At 30.6% G+C, this 16,160-nt stretch overlaps 1 protein-coding gene across 1 annotated transcript; it reads left to right on the forward strand.

The window, feature by feature from the left end:
- The first annotated feature begins 12,195 nt into the window (after positions 1 to 12,195).
- LOC133297051 (ubiquinol oxidase 1, mitochondrial-like) lies at positions 12,196 to 14,870 on the forward strand. Its single transcript, XM_061496112.1, has 4 exons — positions 12,196 to 12,642; positions 12,782 to 12,910; positions 13,961 to 14,449; positions 14,563 to 14,870. Exons 1-4 carry the CDS (start codon positions 12,280 to 12,282, stop codon positions 14,620 to 14,622), a joined length of 1,041 nt encoding a protein of 346 aa, XP_061352096.1. The 5' UTR covers positions 12,196 to 12,279; the 3' UTR covers positions 14,623 to 14,870.
- The last annotated feature ends 1,290 nt before the right edge of the window (positions 14,871 to 16,160 follow it).

Below are 16,160 nucleotides of genomic sequence, written 5' to 3' on the forward strand. Positions count from 1 at the left end.
GTTAGGTCAGACCTTCTTTTAAACGGGTCTACTTTATTTCTCAATCACAAAACTTGAACTGTTTGACCATCTTCGGTCATTGACCCAAGAGAAGTGAGATAAATAATTTTCTTACACACACAAAAGAGGGGTGAGTTTTATTACTTTTTTTTCTCTCTCCTCTTACCTGTGGGTCTCACTTGTAATTTTATTTCTACAACATAAGATAACAACTTTCCTACAACATAAAAAAAATATTTTTCGTATATAGATGTGAAAGCATTAAATGTGAAGAATTATAACCATACAAAAGATGAAAGCATTAAATGTAGGGAATCATAACCATATATCTATCACTACGGTATATAAAGCGGATGTAGAAATGAGAATATATATATATATATATATATATATATATATATATATATATATATATATATGGGGAAGGATATTGTGACAACCAAGTTGTGTTACTACCAAGTGACTATCAATTAATCTCACCGTTAGATCGATTATGTTGATCCAACGGTTATATTTGTTTTCATCTTTGTATGGTTATGATTTCCCATATTTAAATTGAAAGCATTAAATATGGGAGCATAACCATACAAAAGTGGAAATAAATATAAAGTATTAAATTTGGGAAACCATGACCATACAAAGATGAAAATTAATATAACCGTTGGATCAACATAATCAATCTAACGGTGAGATTAATTGGTAGTCACTTAGTAGTTGGTAGTAACACAATTTGGTTGTCACAATATCCTTCCCCTATATATATATGGGGCAGGATCTTCTTATACCGGTGTAAGAATAATAACTCTTACACTCAATCTTAACCGTTGATTTTTGCATATCTAACGGTTATAATTAATAATTAATTAATGAGAATAATGTAATTAAGTACAGTCGTTTGATGAACAAAAATCAATGGTTAAGATTGAGTGTAAGAGTTATTATTCTTACACTGGTGTAAGTTGATCATGTCTCTCAATATATATCTGTGTGAAAAATTATTTCTATAGTCATTTCAGATACTACAGCTACAGTTTTATAATTATGTACTTCCTAGAGTACATAGTTATAACATTAAAGTTTTGTTTTCTCTCTCTCACGTCAGCAGATAGGTTTTAGAAAGTGATTGAGGAGAGAAAAAAAAATAACTTTAATGTTATAACTATGTACTCCCGAGAGCATATAGTTACAACGGGTAGCTGTAGATAACCTTATCTAAAGTGGCTATAGAAATATTTGCCCCATATATGTGTATATATATATATATATGTGTGTGTGTGTATGTGTATATATATATGTGTGTGTGTCTATATATATGTGTGTGTGTGTCTATATATATATATATATATATATATATATATATATATATATATATATAACCGTATACTTGTCATTAATGGGCGTCAAGCGGTTGGAGAAATGATTTTACCATATATATATAGAGAAAAATGTGTGTCATTTTAAGTGAGAGAAAGAGATAGATAAAAAGGGAGAGAGTGGACCAAAAAAAATAAATTTGTGAGAGTAAAATGACACAAGTTGTGTCTTTTAAAATGACAAACACTTTTTCCATATATATATGGTAAATAATTGACTGTTGAACGTCAAACGGTTGAAAAAATGTAAAACCCCTATACATATAATTTCCTACACACACACACACACATATATGCATGGTAGTTAAAATCGGGATTTCATCTAAAATCGTAAGGAGGATAAAAAAGCGTAAAACGTAAAAAAAATCGTAAAAACGTAAAAGCGTTTGGAATTTTGATGAAATCGTTTTGATTAAAAGAAATCGTAAAATCGCAAATTTAAATCGGGATTTTAACTACCATAGGGGTTTACATTTTTCCAGCCGCTTGACGTCCAACAATCAATTATTTACCATATATATAGGTGACATTAAATGTAGGAAATCATAATTATACACCTGTTATTGTTATACGTCAAGCGGCTGGAGAAATGATTTTATCATATATAGGGTAGGATTCTTTGACACCGGTGTCAAATTTAAGGTTTCATACCTTATCTGAGAGCCGTTAGATCAAAAAAGATCAATGATGTCACATGCTTATAAATCACAGTTGTTGATCTTTTTTGATCTAACGACTTTCAGTTAAGGTGTCAAACTTTAAATTTGACACTGATTTTAAAGTATGCTATCCCTTCTCACACACACACAAATGAATATGCTGACTCTTTTGACTAATCATTACATATCATTAAATTTTAACCAATCTAACTAAATTCTAACTTAATAATCATTACATAGATAAAATTCTAAACATTTTTATCTCTTTGTCTTGCAGGGGTGTCTCCACGTAGCCCCCTTATATATATATATATATATATATATATATATATATATATATATATATATGGCTTATCATTTCTCAAATAGCTTGAGATAATTTTATCTCCGGCTATTAAATTATAACCGTACAAAGATAAATTAATGGTGATAAAGGAAGAGAGAAAAAAAGGAAATCATAACCATTCAAAGGTGAATCAATATATATATATATATAAGGAAATAAATAAACAAAACAACGTAGTTTTAGAGTGACCGGAGATAAAATTATCTCAAACAGCTTGAGAAATATTTTTCCCATATATATATATATATATATATATATTACATTTCTCCATACGCTTGACGTCAAGCAGTCAATTATTTATCATATATATATATATGGTAAAATTATTTCTCCAGCCGCTTGACGTCTAGCAATGATAGGTATATGATTATATATATATATATATATATATATATATATATATATATTATGCTGCACACCGACACGACACATCGACATGTTAATTCTAAAAAAATATTAGATTTCGATATGTTGAGATACATTTTGATATTATATAATATTTTAATAAATATAATATAGTTTACGTTTAATACATATAATAGCTCATAATAAGTCAATTATATTATACTTATAAATTATTTTACATATAAATTAAGCTAATTTAATTATATATTAAAAAATTCTAAACTATAAAATAAAATAAAGAACTATTTTCATCGTTTGAAAATACAATATATTATCTATTTTTAATTATTATTTATTTTTTTAATTCAAATAAAATAATACAATACCTATTTTTATTTTACTATACAAATTTTCTATATTTTAAAATTATTAATATAAAACGATTTATTATATTAGACTGCGAACACGATTTTATTATACGATACCCTTATGTTGTTTCTTGTCTGTTATGGGCCAGACTAACTTGAAGCTTGAGGTAATTCGGCTTGAATTAGGTCGGGTCGATACACCCACTCGTTCTGGAGGTTAAAATTAGGGTTACCGCTCACTGTGAATTGGGTAGTGAAAAATGAGAGATTTGAGAGCTTTCCATCAGATTTAGTAGTGTCAGTTATATCATATGTGTTTATTATATCATATCTCTTTATGTTAACCTTTCCAAAAAATAAAGATACTTAATATGTATTCTTGGAGTGGAGCACCATAATTGATGAATTTGACGACTGTATGTAGTTCAAAGTGATGTTGTGTACATGAGAAGTGACCAATAGAGTAGAAACGTTTCTTTTCGGTTTAAATGATAATGTAATGAAGTCTATTTCAAATATACTAGTGAACTTAACTTATTGTTTAATATATAATTGAATAGTAAGGATATTTTTTATGATCGCTGCTTTAGAATCTCACATTCTTTATTATTTTATTATTCTTATGGTATATATATATATAGGAAAAATAAATCTTATGTTGTTGGAAAATCCTAATATCATATCATAGATACATCAAGTGTGGGACCTACCTATTTAAACAAAAAACAAAAAAAAGAGTGGCACATCTTTTTATTGTGTGTGTAGGAAGAATTTGTTTTCTCATGCAACATGAGAAAAACAAATCCCTATATATATATATATATATATATATATATATATATATATATATATATATATGAGATCATTTGACTCTAAAATAAGATTTGTAAGTCTTACTCCTCATCATAACTATTGATTTCCGTCCATCCAACGGTTATAGTTTAGGAAGTTATATTAATTAGTTAATTATTAATTACACTATAAACGACAACTGTTGATTTCCATCCATCAACGGCTGAGAGGTGGAGTAAGACTTAGTCAAAAGAACCCTCCCCATTTATATATATATATATATATATATATATATATATATATATATATATATATGGGTTTTGATTTTCTGATGCAGTAGGATAAAATTTTGTCATGCTATAGATACATCTTATGTGGGCCCACATCTATTTAAAAAAATAAAAAACAAAAAAAAATATTGCACGAGAATCGAAGGGTCATTAGTATGAGAAAATAACTCTCTTACGACATGAGAAAATGTTTTCCATATATATATATATATATATATATATATATATATATATGAGTTTGATATTCTCATGTTGCATGAGAATTGAATTCTCATGTTGTGACGCAATTAGTGGATGGTCCCACATTTATTAAAAAAAGAAAAAGAAAAGAAAAGCTTTGCACACAAATCGAAGGGTCACAATATGAGAATTAAATTCTCATGCAACATGAAAAAATATTTTTCCATCTATATATGTGTGTGAGGCAGGTTCTTTTTACACCAGTATAAAACTAACAAGTCTTACACCACATCTCAACCATTGATGGACGGAAATAATCAGTTGGTATTTGTAGTGTAATCAATGGTTAATTAATTCGTATGACTTTCTAAATTATAACCGTTCGATACACGAAAATTAACGGTTGACACCGATGTAAATGATATTGATCATATATATATATATTGATCAGGATCATTTTACATTAGTGTGAGTTACACTCTCAATCTTATCCGTTGATTCCATTTTAGTAATGTGAACCATTGGATACAAGTGGATTAATGGTCAAGATTGAGTGTAAGATTTCTAACTCTTACACCGGTGTAAGAATATCTTGCACCTATATATATATATATATATATGGGCTTATCGTTTCTCAAGCTGCTTGAGATAATTTTATCTCCGGCTACTAAATCATAATCTTACAAAGATGGATCAATGGTGATAAAGGAAGAGAGAGAAAAAGGAAATAATAACCATTCAAAGGTGAATCAATTAATATAAGGAAATAAATAAATAAAACGACGTAGTTTTGGAGTAGCCGAAGATAAATTTATCTCAAGCTGCTTGATAAATATTTTTTCATATATATATATATATATGGGAAAAACATTTCTCAAGCTGCTTGAGATAAGTTTATCTCCGGCCACCCCAAAACTACGTCGTTTTGATTATTTCTTTATATTTATTGATTCACTTTTGAATGGTTATGATTCCTCTTTTCTCTCTCTTCTTTTATCACCTTTGATCCATCTTTGTACGGTTATGATTTAGTAGCCGGAGATAAAATTATCTCCGCCAGCTTGAGAAATGATAAGCCCTATATATATATTATCTTTTGATTTTGTTTTAATGTTTGACAACATTCACAATAAAATAATTGAATGACGTAACAAGAATGAAAGTGTAAAACTTTTTTTTTTTTTTTTTTGATAATGCATTACAATTCAATTAGAATTTTCTGGTGTAGACAATACTCAATTTTAAATTTTGCCTTGACTTATAATATTTTATTTTTTAATTTATATGAATATTGTTAGTAACGTGGCGCTTGAATCTTGAGGGTCCTTCTCCAAAGATAGCTTCCTTTGTCTTTCTTGCTAACGCTGACGCTCACGGGATTGGTTCTCTTTTTTATTTTGTTCTCTTTTATTTTTTATTGCCCCTCCACCCCACTTTGTATTTAGTATTGGGATAATTTCTAGTTGTGTCAAATTCTATGCTTCATTCAAATTTCTCTTATTGTCGGGAAATATATATTTTTTGGGTTAGATTTAGTTTATATAACTTTAATAAATTAGTTATTATGCAACTATACTATAAAAATACTTTATAAATTTTTTAAGGGTTTATTATTTCTCATCTGGTAGGAGATAATTTTATTTTTTATATATATATAAAAATGTGTGGAACTGATATTTTCTTTTTCTTTTTTTTCTTTTCACATGATCCTACATAAATCTCACATACTTTTATATATATGTAGAATATAATTTTCTTTAATAATATAAGAAATATTAATCTCATTTTTTAATTTCAACATGAATGGCATGCTAGGAATAGGACCGACATAATTTTAATATTAAGATGAGGTTAGTAGTACATTCAAAAGTACAATGTATCTGACAAATAAAAAAATGTATCGCTTAATAGATAGAGATTAGTTTAAAATGTTCTCATCATTTCAATGCATACTAATCTTAATAAATTAGTTATTTTGCGACTACACTATAAAAATACTATATAAATAATTTAAGTGATTATTGTTTCTCATTTAATAGGATCGAAATAATTTTATTTTATATATATACATAAAAATAGGTGCAATCCATATTTTTTTTCTTTCTCCTTTTCACATGGCTCTATATAAATTTCATATATTTATATATATATGTAGAAGATAATTTTATTTTTTATAATATGAAAAATATTAATCCATTTTTTAATTTCAACATGAATGGCATGCAAGGAATAGGGTCGAAGTAATTTTAATATTAAGATGAGGTTAGTAGTACATTCAAAAGTACAAGTATCTGACAAATAAAAAAATGTATCGATTAATAGTTAGAGATTAGTTTAATTATTTCCAAAAAAAAGAAGAAGATTAGTTTAATACGTATATGACCAGGCGGCAAAACAGGTTCTCTTCGGTGGGCGACCCATCTTTCCCATCAAATGGAGCAGGATCGGGCACATTGAATTTTATAACCCACTCTCAAAAATGAAGTGGGATAGGTCGACTTGGTTTTTGGGCCATTGATGGCAAGGAACGGCAGGGCAAGTCAATGTAAAATAGGTCGGGTTGACCGGTCGAGTTTTTCATCCTATTTTCAAAAGCGCAAGGTGGTGTAATTTTTTGAGGGTTGATGGTGGGGCAGGATGGGCTAGAGGTATTTATCAACCGATTCAAACCACGGTGACCGAACCGAAAAATCGATAAACAAATAAATTGAAAACCGAAAACCGAAAAAAACCCGCAATTTCTAATTGGATTAGATCGAATTTTCGGACTGGTTTATGAAAATCGGTCCAATTCAAACCGATCCAATATATTAATTTTCCTCTACCTACTTGGACATTTCCCTGATAATAGCCAAAAATTTCTAAACCTAAAACTCATTAACCCATCAACTAGATCCAAGCTACTCGGAATAGCTCCTCTCTTTGGAAAGCAATTGTTTCGTCTTGGCCTGTGATATTACAGCATTCCAGAATTTTGCTAGGTAATGGAAATTCTACTCATTTTTGGGATGACCCGTGGGTTCCGGGTTGTGGTGCACTCTCATCCTATGCTGCTATTTCTGATCCCTCTCAGATAAATCATCAGCTAATGGTCTCTGATCTTGTCTCATCCTCCGGAAGTTGGATGTGGGGGGCTTTCCAGCATAGTCTTCCCGATCACGTCAATGCTCGTATTAATAACATCCTTCCTCCTTCGGATGTTAATGGTCATGACCGAATTTTGTGGACAAGGACATCTGATGGGAGTTTTTCGCTGAAGTCCGCTTATATGGCCATATCCAGGGGTAACGAGGAATCTACCAATTTACCTTGGAATCGCGTTTGGCAGTGGCATGGACCTGAACGGATTCGTACGTTCCTTTGGCTGTTGTTAGGAGATAAAATTTTGACAAATGAAAGGCGTTGCAGACGACACATGGCGGGTTCAGATATATGTCATCTGTGCAATTGTTTTACGGAAACTTCCTTACATGCGGTTAGAGATTGTATTGCAGCAAAAAAAGTGTGGGAGATTGCAGTTAAGCGAGAGGCTTGGGAAGATTTTTTCTCTCTTAATCTTCAGCAATGGGTGTTGTCCAATATCTCTGAGGATCGTAATTGGTCCAATTTGCCATCATGGCCTCTTCTGTTTGGTATCATTTCCTGTTTCATTTGGCAAGCTAGGAATAAGAAAATTTTTCAGGGATCTTCTGTTCCTGCTTATGGCACTTTTAGAGCTGCTATGGTCTATGGTGAAGATTTTTCTTGGTCAGAAAACACGCTTCGGGTTGCTGGTCTTGAGACTAACTCGAATAAAGAGAAATTAGTTTCTTGGGTTTTTCCTTCGGACCCTTGGGTTAAGCTCAATGTGGATGGGTCAAGTATGAATAATGGAGAAGCTTCTGCTTGTGGGGGTGTATTTAGGAATGCTAGTGGAAGGTGGCTTGTTGGCTTTTGTAAAAATCTTGGCTGTGGTAATGTTTTGCTAGCAGAACTTTGGGGTTGTCTCCTTGGGCTTGAGATTGCATGGAGGAAAGGTTTCTGTTTTGTCTGGCTTGAAGGTGATTCCTTAGTAGCCCAGTTTTTCATAAAAGAAGGGTGCAGCTCTCATCATCCAGCCTCTAACTTGGTCTTGCGCATAAGGAATATGCTGGATTGGAATTGGAGGGTTAGAATTTCCCATATTCATAGGGAAGGGAATGGGGTTGCCGATTGGATGGCCTCTTTTGCCTACTCCTTTGATTGGTCTTTACAAGAGTTTGACTCGCCTCCTTCTGGTTGTCGTGACAAACTTGAAAGGGACTATGTAGGAGTAGTTTGGTCTAGGAGGTGTTCCTAGTTTCTTTTTTTGTTTTTATGTTTCCTGTTTGCTTTTCAAAAAGAAAAAATTCAGTCACATCTTATCAATAATATTTGATCTGTGTAGAGCTTCGTATCTCATTGCAAAAAAAAAACTATATTATCATTTACTGATGCTTTTATATTTAATTTTTTTTTTACAAAGCCAATATATACAAAAGATGTTATTTGTACAATAATTATGAAACAAATTTTAGGATTTTCAAAAAACCGAAAACCGATATAATCCAAACTGAAAAAAATTGGATTGGATCAGATCGGATTTGGACAAAAATCCAAACCGAAGGGATTGGATCGGATGATTTTTGCTTCCAGAATCGATCCAATCTAGACAACGAACACTCCTAGGATGGGCCACCTACTTCGCCACTTCTACCGCCCCACCTACTTCGCCATTTCTACCGAAATTGTATAGAAAAGTAGCTAAAGAGAAGGTTAGAATTTCATAAAAAAGTAATCATCCAATTCTCAAATATAGTTAACAAAATAACAAAATTCAACTCCATAAGGATTTTAAGCGCATTTTTTTAAACTAATTATAAATTGATTCTAAATCTAAAATCCTAAAAATAAGAAAAATTCTTAAAATTAAATATAACATTAATTAATAACTTCTAAAAATAATTATAATTAAATCATTTAAAATATGTCTCAAATCTTAGAAGTCAAATTATGTCAAATGTGTTGCTTTTATTTTCTTGTCAAACAAATCACAATCATATTTGCTGCTTCATTTGGTCTATATATTTGATCGTAATTTGTTATATTTCAAATTAATGTTTCTTTTATTAATTGAGTCATAGTTATTGAGCAACAATTCTAATTGACTTCGGGCTTCTTGAATTAATAATTAAATCATATGAGCCAACTGCAAGTACATTAATATTGATATAATTAATTATTACAAACAACTCCTCTTGTCCAATAAATTGTGATAAAGTATTAAATTTCTTAAAATATAATTTTTAATCTTTATTTTATGAATAAATTCTGGATAGTTGGTCAGTCTCCTTTGTACGATCTGATATTCCCTTGTTTTGTCATTTGGCTTCTTTTTTTTATTCTTTTTCCCAAGCATCTTCGTAATTTTTGTGTGTACAAACTAATTTTGCTCACAATCTTATCCTTTCATCAATGTCCTTTTTATATTAGGGATAAGAATATTTAGAATATATTATATAATATTAATACCATATTCTAATATAGTTTAAAATATTAAAATAATTAAAATAATTTTTTTATATTTTGCCGATTTATTTCCTCATTTTAAGATTATCCTATTTTTTTTTTAGTATCCTAAGATTATCCTATTTAATACAATTAAATATGGATTAGATTTTTTACTAACTTTTTTGTGTGTGTACAAACTAATTTTTCTCACAATCTATCCTTTCATCAATGTCCTTTTTTCGTAAACAATGTCTTTTTTTATTAGGGATAAGGATATTTAGAGTATGTTATATAATATTAATCCATATCTTAATATAGTTTAAAATATTTTAAAAAATCTCTTAAAATAAATTTTCATACTTTCCCGATTTATTTCCTTATTTTAAGATTATCCTCTTTAATATAATTAAATATGGATTAGGTTTTTCCCTATTTTATTTTTGTACAAACAAATTTTGCTCACAGTCTTATCCTTTCATCAATGTCCTTTTTATATTAGGGATAAATTTAGAATATGTTATATAATTTAATACCATATAGTTTAAGATATTTTTTAAAAAAATCTCAAAATAAATTTTTCATATTTTCCCGATTTATTTCCTAATTTGAAGATTATCCTATTTAATATAATTAAACGTGGATTAGATTTTTTCCTATTATAATATATTAATCTCTTCAATATATAATATTATTATATATTTTCTTTTCTTTTTTTCATTTATACTAAACTTTTATAATTTATCATTATATAAATTCAAATTATTATTATTTAAAAAATTTATCAACTACGTATTATAAACTTGCTCATCAACAAAGTCGCAACTTATTAGTATTTGACTTGATTTAGAAAACTTTTATACTTTGTTTCGAAAAAAGAAAACCCTTATACTTTCCATCGTAAAAGTGAAAGACCTATTTTCAGCAGCAAATTAAAAAAATCCTGCCAAAATATATTTAAAAAGCATATTCTTATATTTTTTTAATCCGAATAGGATCAAAGGGCGCCAATTCGACAAAACTCTTCGTACCTAAACAGAAATAATTCTATTGATTGATGCATGTATTTAGTGGTATTATCGCATTTAAATATGTAACAAAAACAAATATATATATATATATATATATATATATATACAATATAAATTAAAAAAATAATGCTATTAATATAATGAGAAAAGTTATATTAACAAATTTTTTTTCTTACAAATTTACAAATTACACTGAGTCTGACCAGTCATACACTCTTGATTGAAATATGACTGGTCAAATATAATATAATTTATAAATAAAAATTTATAAAATATAATCTTCCTCTAATATTATTTACGAGTATTTACGCTCTTTCCATAAATAAGTTATTTTTAATACTCTTTCCTATATTCTTAAGTCGGTTTCCATGCAAAAGATACTTTTGTTTTCCTATCGGTAATGAACTCTGATTTGACGCGAAAAGAAGGACGAAATCGCTGCGTGGAATATTCGGAAGCGAACGTGGGCCACAGATATTATCGACGTGAACTTGAAGAACACGAAAACTCAACCTACTTGCTCTCCAAGAAAAGAAACAGTCCCTAATTAATTAAATGCCCAATTATGGCCCCTAATGCAGTACAAAGATGCCCAATTAATTAGTACCATTTACCTCACCCAACGTCACTCTCATTTCATAGTACACATATAAAAATGCAATTTCAGTCAGAATTAAAATAATACAAGATATAATATAAAATTTTAATAAAATGATAATAAATTATCAAATTACTAATATACAAATTACCCAAACAAATTAAAAATCATATATACAAGGCAAAAACGATATATATATATATATATATATATATATATATATATAGGAGAGAGATCATTTGACTCAAGAGTAAGACTTAACCGTTGATTTCCGTCCATCCAACGGTTATAATTTAGGAAGTTATATTAATTAATTAATTATTAATTATACTATTAATGACAACCGTTGATTTCCGTCCATCAACGGCTGGGATTTGGAGTAAGACTTAAAAGTCTTACTCTGGAGTCAAAAGAACCCTCCCCATATATATATATGTCAAGTGGAACCTTAAAAGACAAAATTTATAAAAATGTCCGAATGGGAAAATTTTGACGTAAAAGATTTGTTCTAGAAAACTCGTGCCAAGATTTTGTAACTAGCTTTTAATTTTCCTTATCTTCAAAAAAAAAAAAAAAAAAAAAAAAAACTCGTGCCAAACCAACCAAGAGAAGAGACAACGTATCAACGTTATTGACCTTAAGTTCTCTTTACACTAATAAATATATAAACCCTTCCTTAAACCCTTTATTCACAAGCCGTTTTATGAAACCTTTTTCTTTCTAATCGATCTTTCTCGTGAAACAAACACTCTGGTTTCCCTGTGAGTGCTGAAAACTGTGGTGATCGCAACGATGATGGTGAACATGATGAGTCGCGGTGGTTCTACCCGGGTGGCCAACACTGCACTGCTGGCGGCGTCTCACCGTTTGTTTTCAACGGTGAAGGGTTTAGGTGGTGAAGTTGGTGGTGGTTCTTATTATCTGGTTAGAGGAACTGCAGTTTATGGGAGTGGTGTAAGGAACAAGAGCACTTTGGCTTTTTCAGACAAGGACAACAATGAAGAGAAGAAAAGGGTTGATTTGTCTAATTCTGATCACAGCAGTGCTGCTCCTGGTGAGAACAAAGAGCAAAAAGGGATTGTGAGTTATTGGGGAATTCATCCCTCTAGGATTACCAAACCTGATGGCACTGAATGGGGGTGGAATTGCTTCAAGGTATGTATATTAATATAATGTATTTGCTTGTTTGTTTCTTCTTCTTTTTATTTGTTTTTATAATTTAGTTTTGTTTTTGGAGAAATGGGTATTAATTGTTGGTTTTTGTGTTAATTATGTTTTGTTTGATTTGATGAAGCCATGGGAGACTTACAAATCAGACCTTTCCATTGATCTGAAGAAGCACCATGCCCCCACCACCTTTTTGGACAAGATGGCTTATTGGACTGTCAGGACTCTCAGATTCCCCACTGATCTGTTTTTCCAGGTTTTCCTTTCAAGTCTTTGAAGTTATATAAGGCTATTTTCAATTTTTTTTTTTTAAATTAATTTAGCACAAATTAATTTAATTCTTAAATAATGTGATTTGTATGAAATTGTGGGTATTATTCAGCATTTTCTAATATAATCTTCAATTTATTTTTAGCAAAATTATAATACCAGATACAACAATTATATTCTAGTTTAATATTTAAATATTCCTATCACACATAAAGAGAGAGAGACACACAACACACGCCATTTTTTTTAATAGTATATGACATAACTCGTATACATGCATACAACTTTTATGACTGATATTAAAGTCGGGTCATGGGCTACAATTTGCACTAATTGGATGGTGGAAATGAAAAGTCCTGGGTCATATACTTCATAAGATATATATATATATATATATATATATATATATATATATATATATATATATATATATATCTTATGAAGTATATATATACACTCTCTTGAGCATGATCAGAAGGCTATGGCTTTATGTCATGTAATAAAAAAATAAAATTAAATCACGTCTCGTATGACTTCATAGAAGTAATATTAAAAAAATTAAATCAGTCTTTAACTCATATTTGATACCTATAACTTTGCATGTTCAGAAAATCTTGATCATCTTGTTAGGTTTCTATTTGTTTTGCCCATGCATGATCGATGCATGTGATGTTTGGTTGGTTTGGTGTGTGGTTTGGCCGGTTAGGTCAGTTGGCTAACAACTAGCACACGAAATGATATCATCCATGTTTTATAAACTCCTCCACCACAAGTTGATGGTTTCTGGATATATATATATATATATATATATATATATATATATATATATATATATATATATATATATTTTAACTTTCACTTGTTACCGAAATTATTTGAAGGAAATAATTGTGTGAAAAGCCAATCCCCGCATTGTTTTACCCTCAATTATGAAGGAAACCCTCACTCCTATTGTAATTATCCCCTAGATGAGTTTTGTTTTCTATATATTATGTTCAAATTTTGTTCTTAATTATGTTGTATGCAAATGTAATAGAAACGTTATGGATGCCGAGCAATGATGCTTGAGACTGTAGCAGCTGTGCCTGGCATGGTAGGAGGCATGATGCTCCATTTCAAATCCCTGAGACGATTTGAGCACAGTGGTGGTTGGATCAAAGCATTGCTAGAAGAAGCAGAGAACGAGCGTATGCACCTGATGACCTTCATGGAGGTATCAAAGCCAACATGGTATGACCGTGCTCTAGTGTTGATTGTCCAAGGCATCTTCTTCAATGCATACTTCTTGGGCTATATGCTCTCACCTAAATTTGCCCACCGTGTGGTTGGTTACCTTGAGGAGGAAGCAATATACTCCTACACAGAGTTTCTGAAGGAGCTGGACAAGGGTAACATAGAAAATGTTCCAGCTCCAGCCATTGCCAAAGACTATTGGCAGCTCCCACCAGACTCAACTTTAAGGGATGTAGTCATGGTTGTCAGAGCTGATGAAGCACATCATCGTGATGTCAATCACTTTGCATCGGTAAGCTTTATTTTATTAACCTATAAATGAAAAAAAATTCAATGGGTTCTTTCATGTGATTATATTATATGAGTCTAGAATACTAATGGTATTTTAATTTTATGAAATTGCAGGATATACATTACCAAGGACGAGAGTTAAGAGAGGCTGCTGCTCCAATTGGTTATCACTAAAAAGTTTCTTTGCCTGTTTTGGTGTCGGAGTGTGAAAATTAAAGACACAAACTCTGAAGTCATCTGGGCTATAGAATAAATAAAATTGCTGCTGACTACATAGTTTTTGGTTTCCATCACAAAGTAAATAGTGTGGAGTGTTTATTGGTTCAAAGTATTTTTAATTCTACTGTACACTCTTGAGGGTGCAAGTGGTTATACGATATCTCGGAGAGCTCCATGATATATGTTCTGCTTAATAATTCAATGGCGTATTAATTGTTCCTTTTGACAATAGCTTTTACTTTCATTGATATGTATTTAGTGCTGCTATTTTATTTTGACAGTAGATTTGGATTTCACCTTTTCCAAGATCAATGAACAGAAAGGTGAAGTTGAAATCTACATATTTCTGTAAAAGCATCATAAATCTAGCAACAACCCGGGTATTTTAAAGTGAATATTTAATTTGAATTGGTTATAGGAAGAGAGATCAAAGGTTGCTTTCTCGACTCTAAAAGAAGATAATTGGATCTAGTGAATGTCACAGTAAGACCTTGATATATTTCGAAGAGTTTCAAGAACTGATAAAAATTTCTCGTTTACCGAGAGTAGTAAAGACAGGGCCACGCCATATAGAACAAGTCAACTCGTATCAATTGGTTGCATATCATCGATTTCAGGGAAAAAAAGGCAGATAACAATGGTGAAACTAAAGGAACAACAACAAAGGAAAAAAGCATCCCTTAACAAACGTAAATTAGACAAAGACGTCCGAACCGACTGATGTTGAAGAATCAGCGGATGAGTTGTGGTTCGGGGTGAAAAGGTAAAGCGATGGAAAAACTTGAAGATATTCTGCTGTTGATAGCCATCGATGACATGGAATTTTGTTGTTGACGTATTCATGTAGGAACACATTGCAGTATTAAAAACTAAAGACGGATAACAGCGTCGGATAGCTACAGGCTTACCTGTGTTTTTTTCCAGGTCAGTACATATTCTGATTTCTGAACTAAGAAGACAAAAGAACAGAGGAAAGCATAGAGGACGGTTGCAGAGACATATAGCATAAATTAGACAAACCACGTCTGATGTTTGATAAGAATATGCAAACCTGCTTATTTTGAATATTCGACATTCCTCAGTTATTGTGCATTTTCCTTATTTCAAATTTAATTTAACACCAAACAAAATTTAGCTCATACTGTAATTCAGAAAGATGTCTGTATTTTAGGAAGCAAGGTATATAAATGAAGAGTTATACTTGAGGAATTCGTGTAAATTCGTAAATTCATTGAGTCTCTTAGGTGGGTTCTGATTTCTGTCATCTATACTAAATAAATTATGCAGGGCCAAACTACGATGTTACTGATAGAATGTTAATTTATAAATAAAACTATCAACCTTTTTCCTTTAAAAACAATCCTGCTCGCACTATTGCATATCTATAATGAAGTTAAGTTCACAAATACTACACCATAAGGAGCGTAAATGAACAAATCCTTACTTCTTCCCTTCAGAACATCCTTTACACTCCTACACGCCTATTACATAAT

The sequence above is a fragment of the Gastrolobium bilobum genome, unplaced genomic scaffold (assembly GCF_033153095.1).
Source record: "Gastrolobium bilobum isolate Gb01-03AN ecotype WA unplaced genomic scaffold, APGP_CSIRO_Gbil_v1 utg5068, whole genome shotgun sequence".
Classification (NCBI taxonomy): Eukaryota; Viridiplantae; Streptophyta; class Magnoliopsida; order Fabales; family Fabaceae; genus Gastrolobium; species Gastrolobium bilobum.

Bases quoted from the DNA above. Each gene is read 5' to 3' on its own strand.
- LOC133297051 (XM_061496112.1), top strand. From the start codon at position 12,280: ATGATGGTGAACATGATGAGTCGCGGTGGTTCTACCCGGGTGGCCAAC. The intron at 12,911-13,960 runs GTTTTCCTTTCA...CAAATGTAATAG, and splicing joins CCACTGATCTGTTTTTCCAG to AAACGTTATGGATGCCGAGC. The intron at 14,450-14,562 runs GTAAGCTTTATT...ATGAAATTGCAG, and splicing joins ATGTCAATCACTTTGCATCG to GATATACATTACCAAGGACG.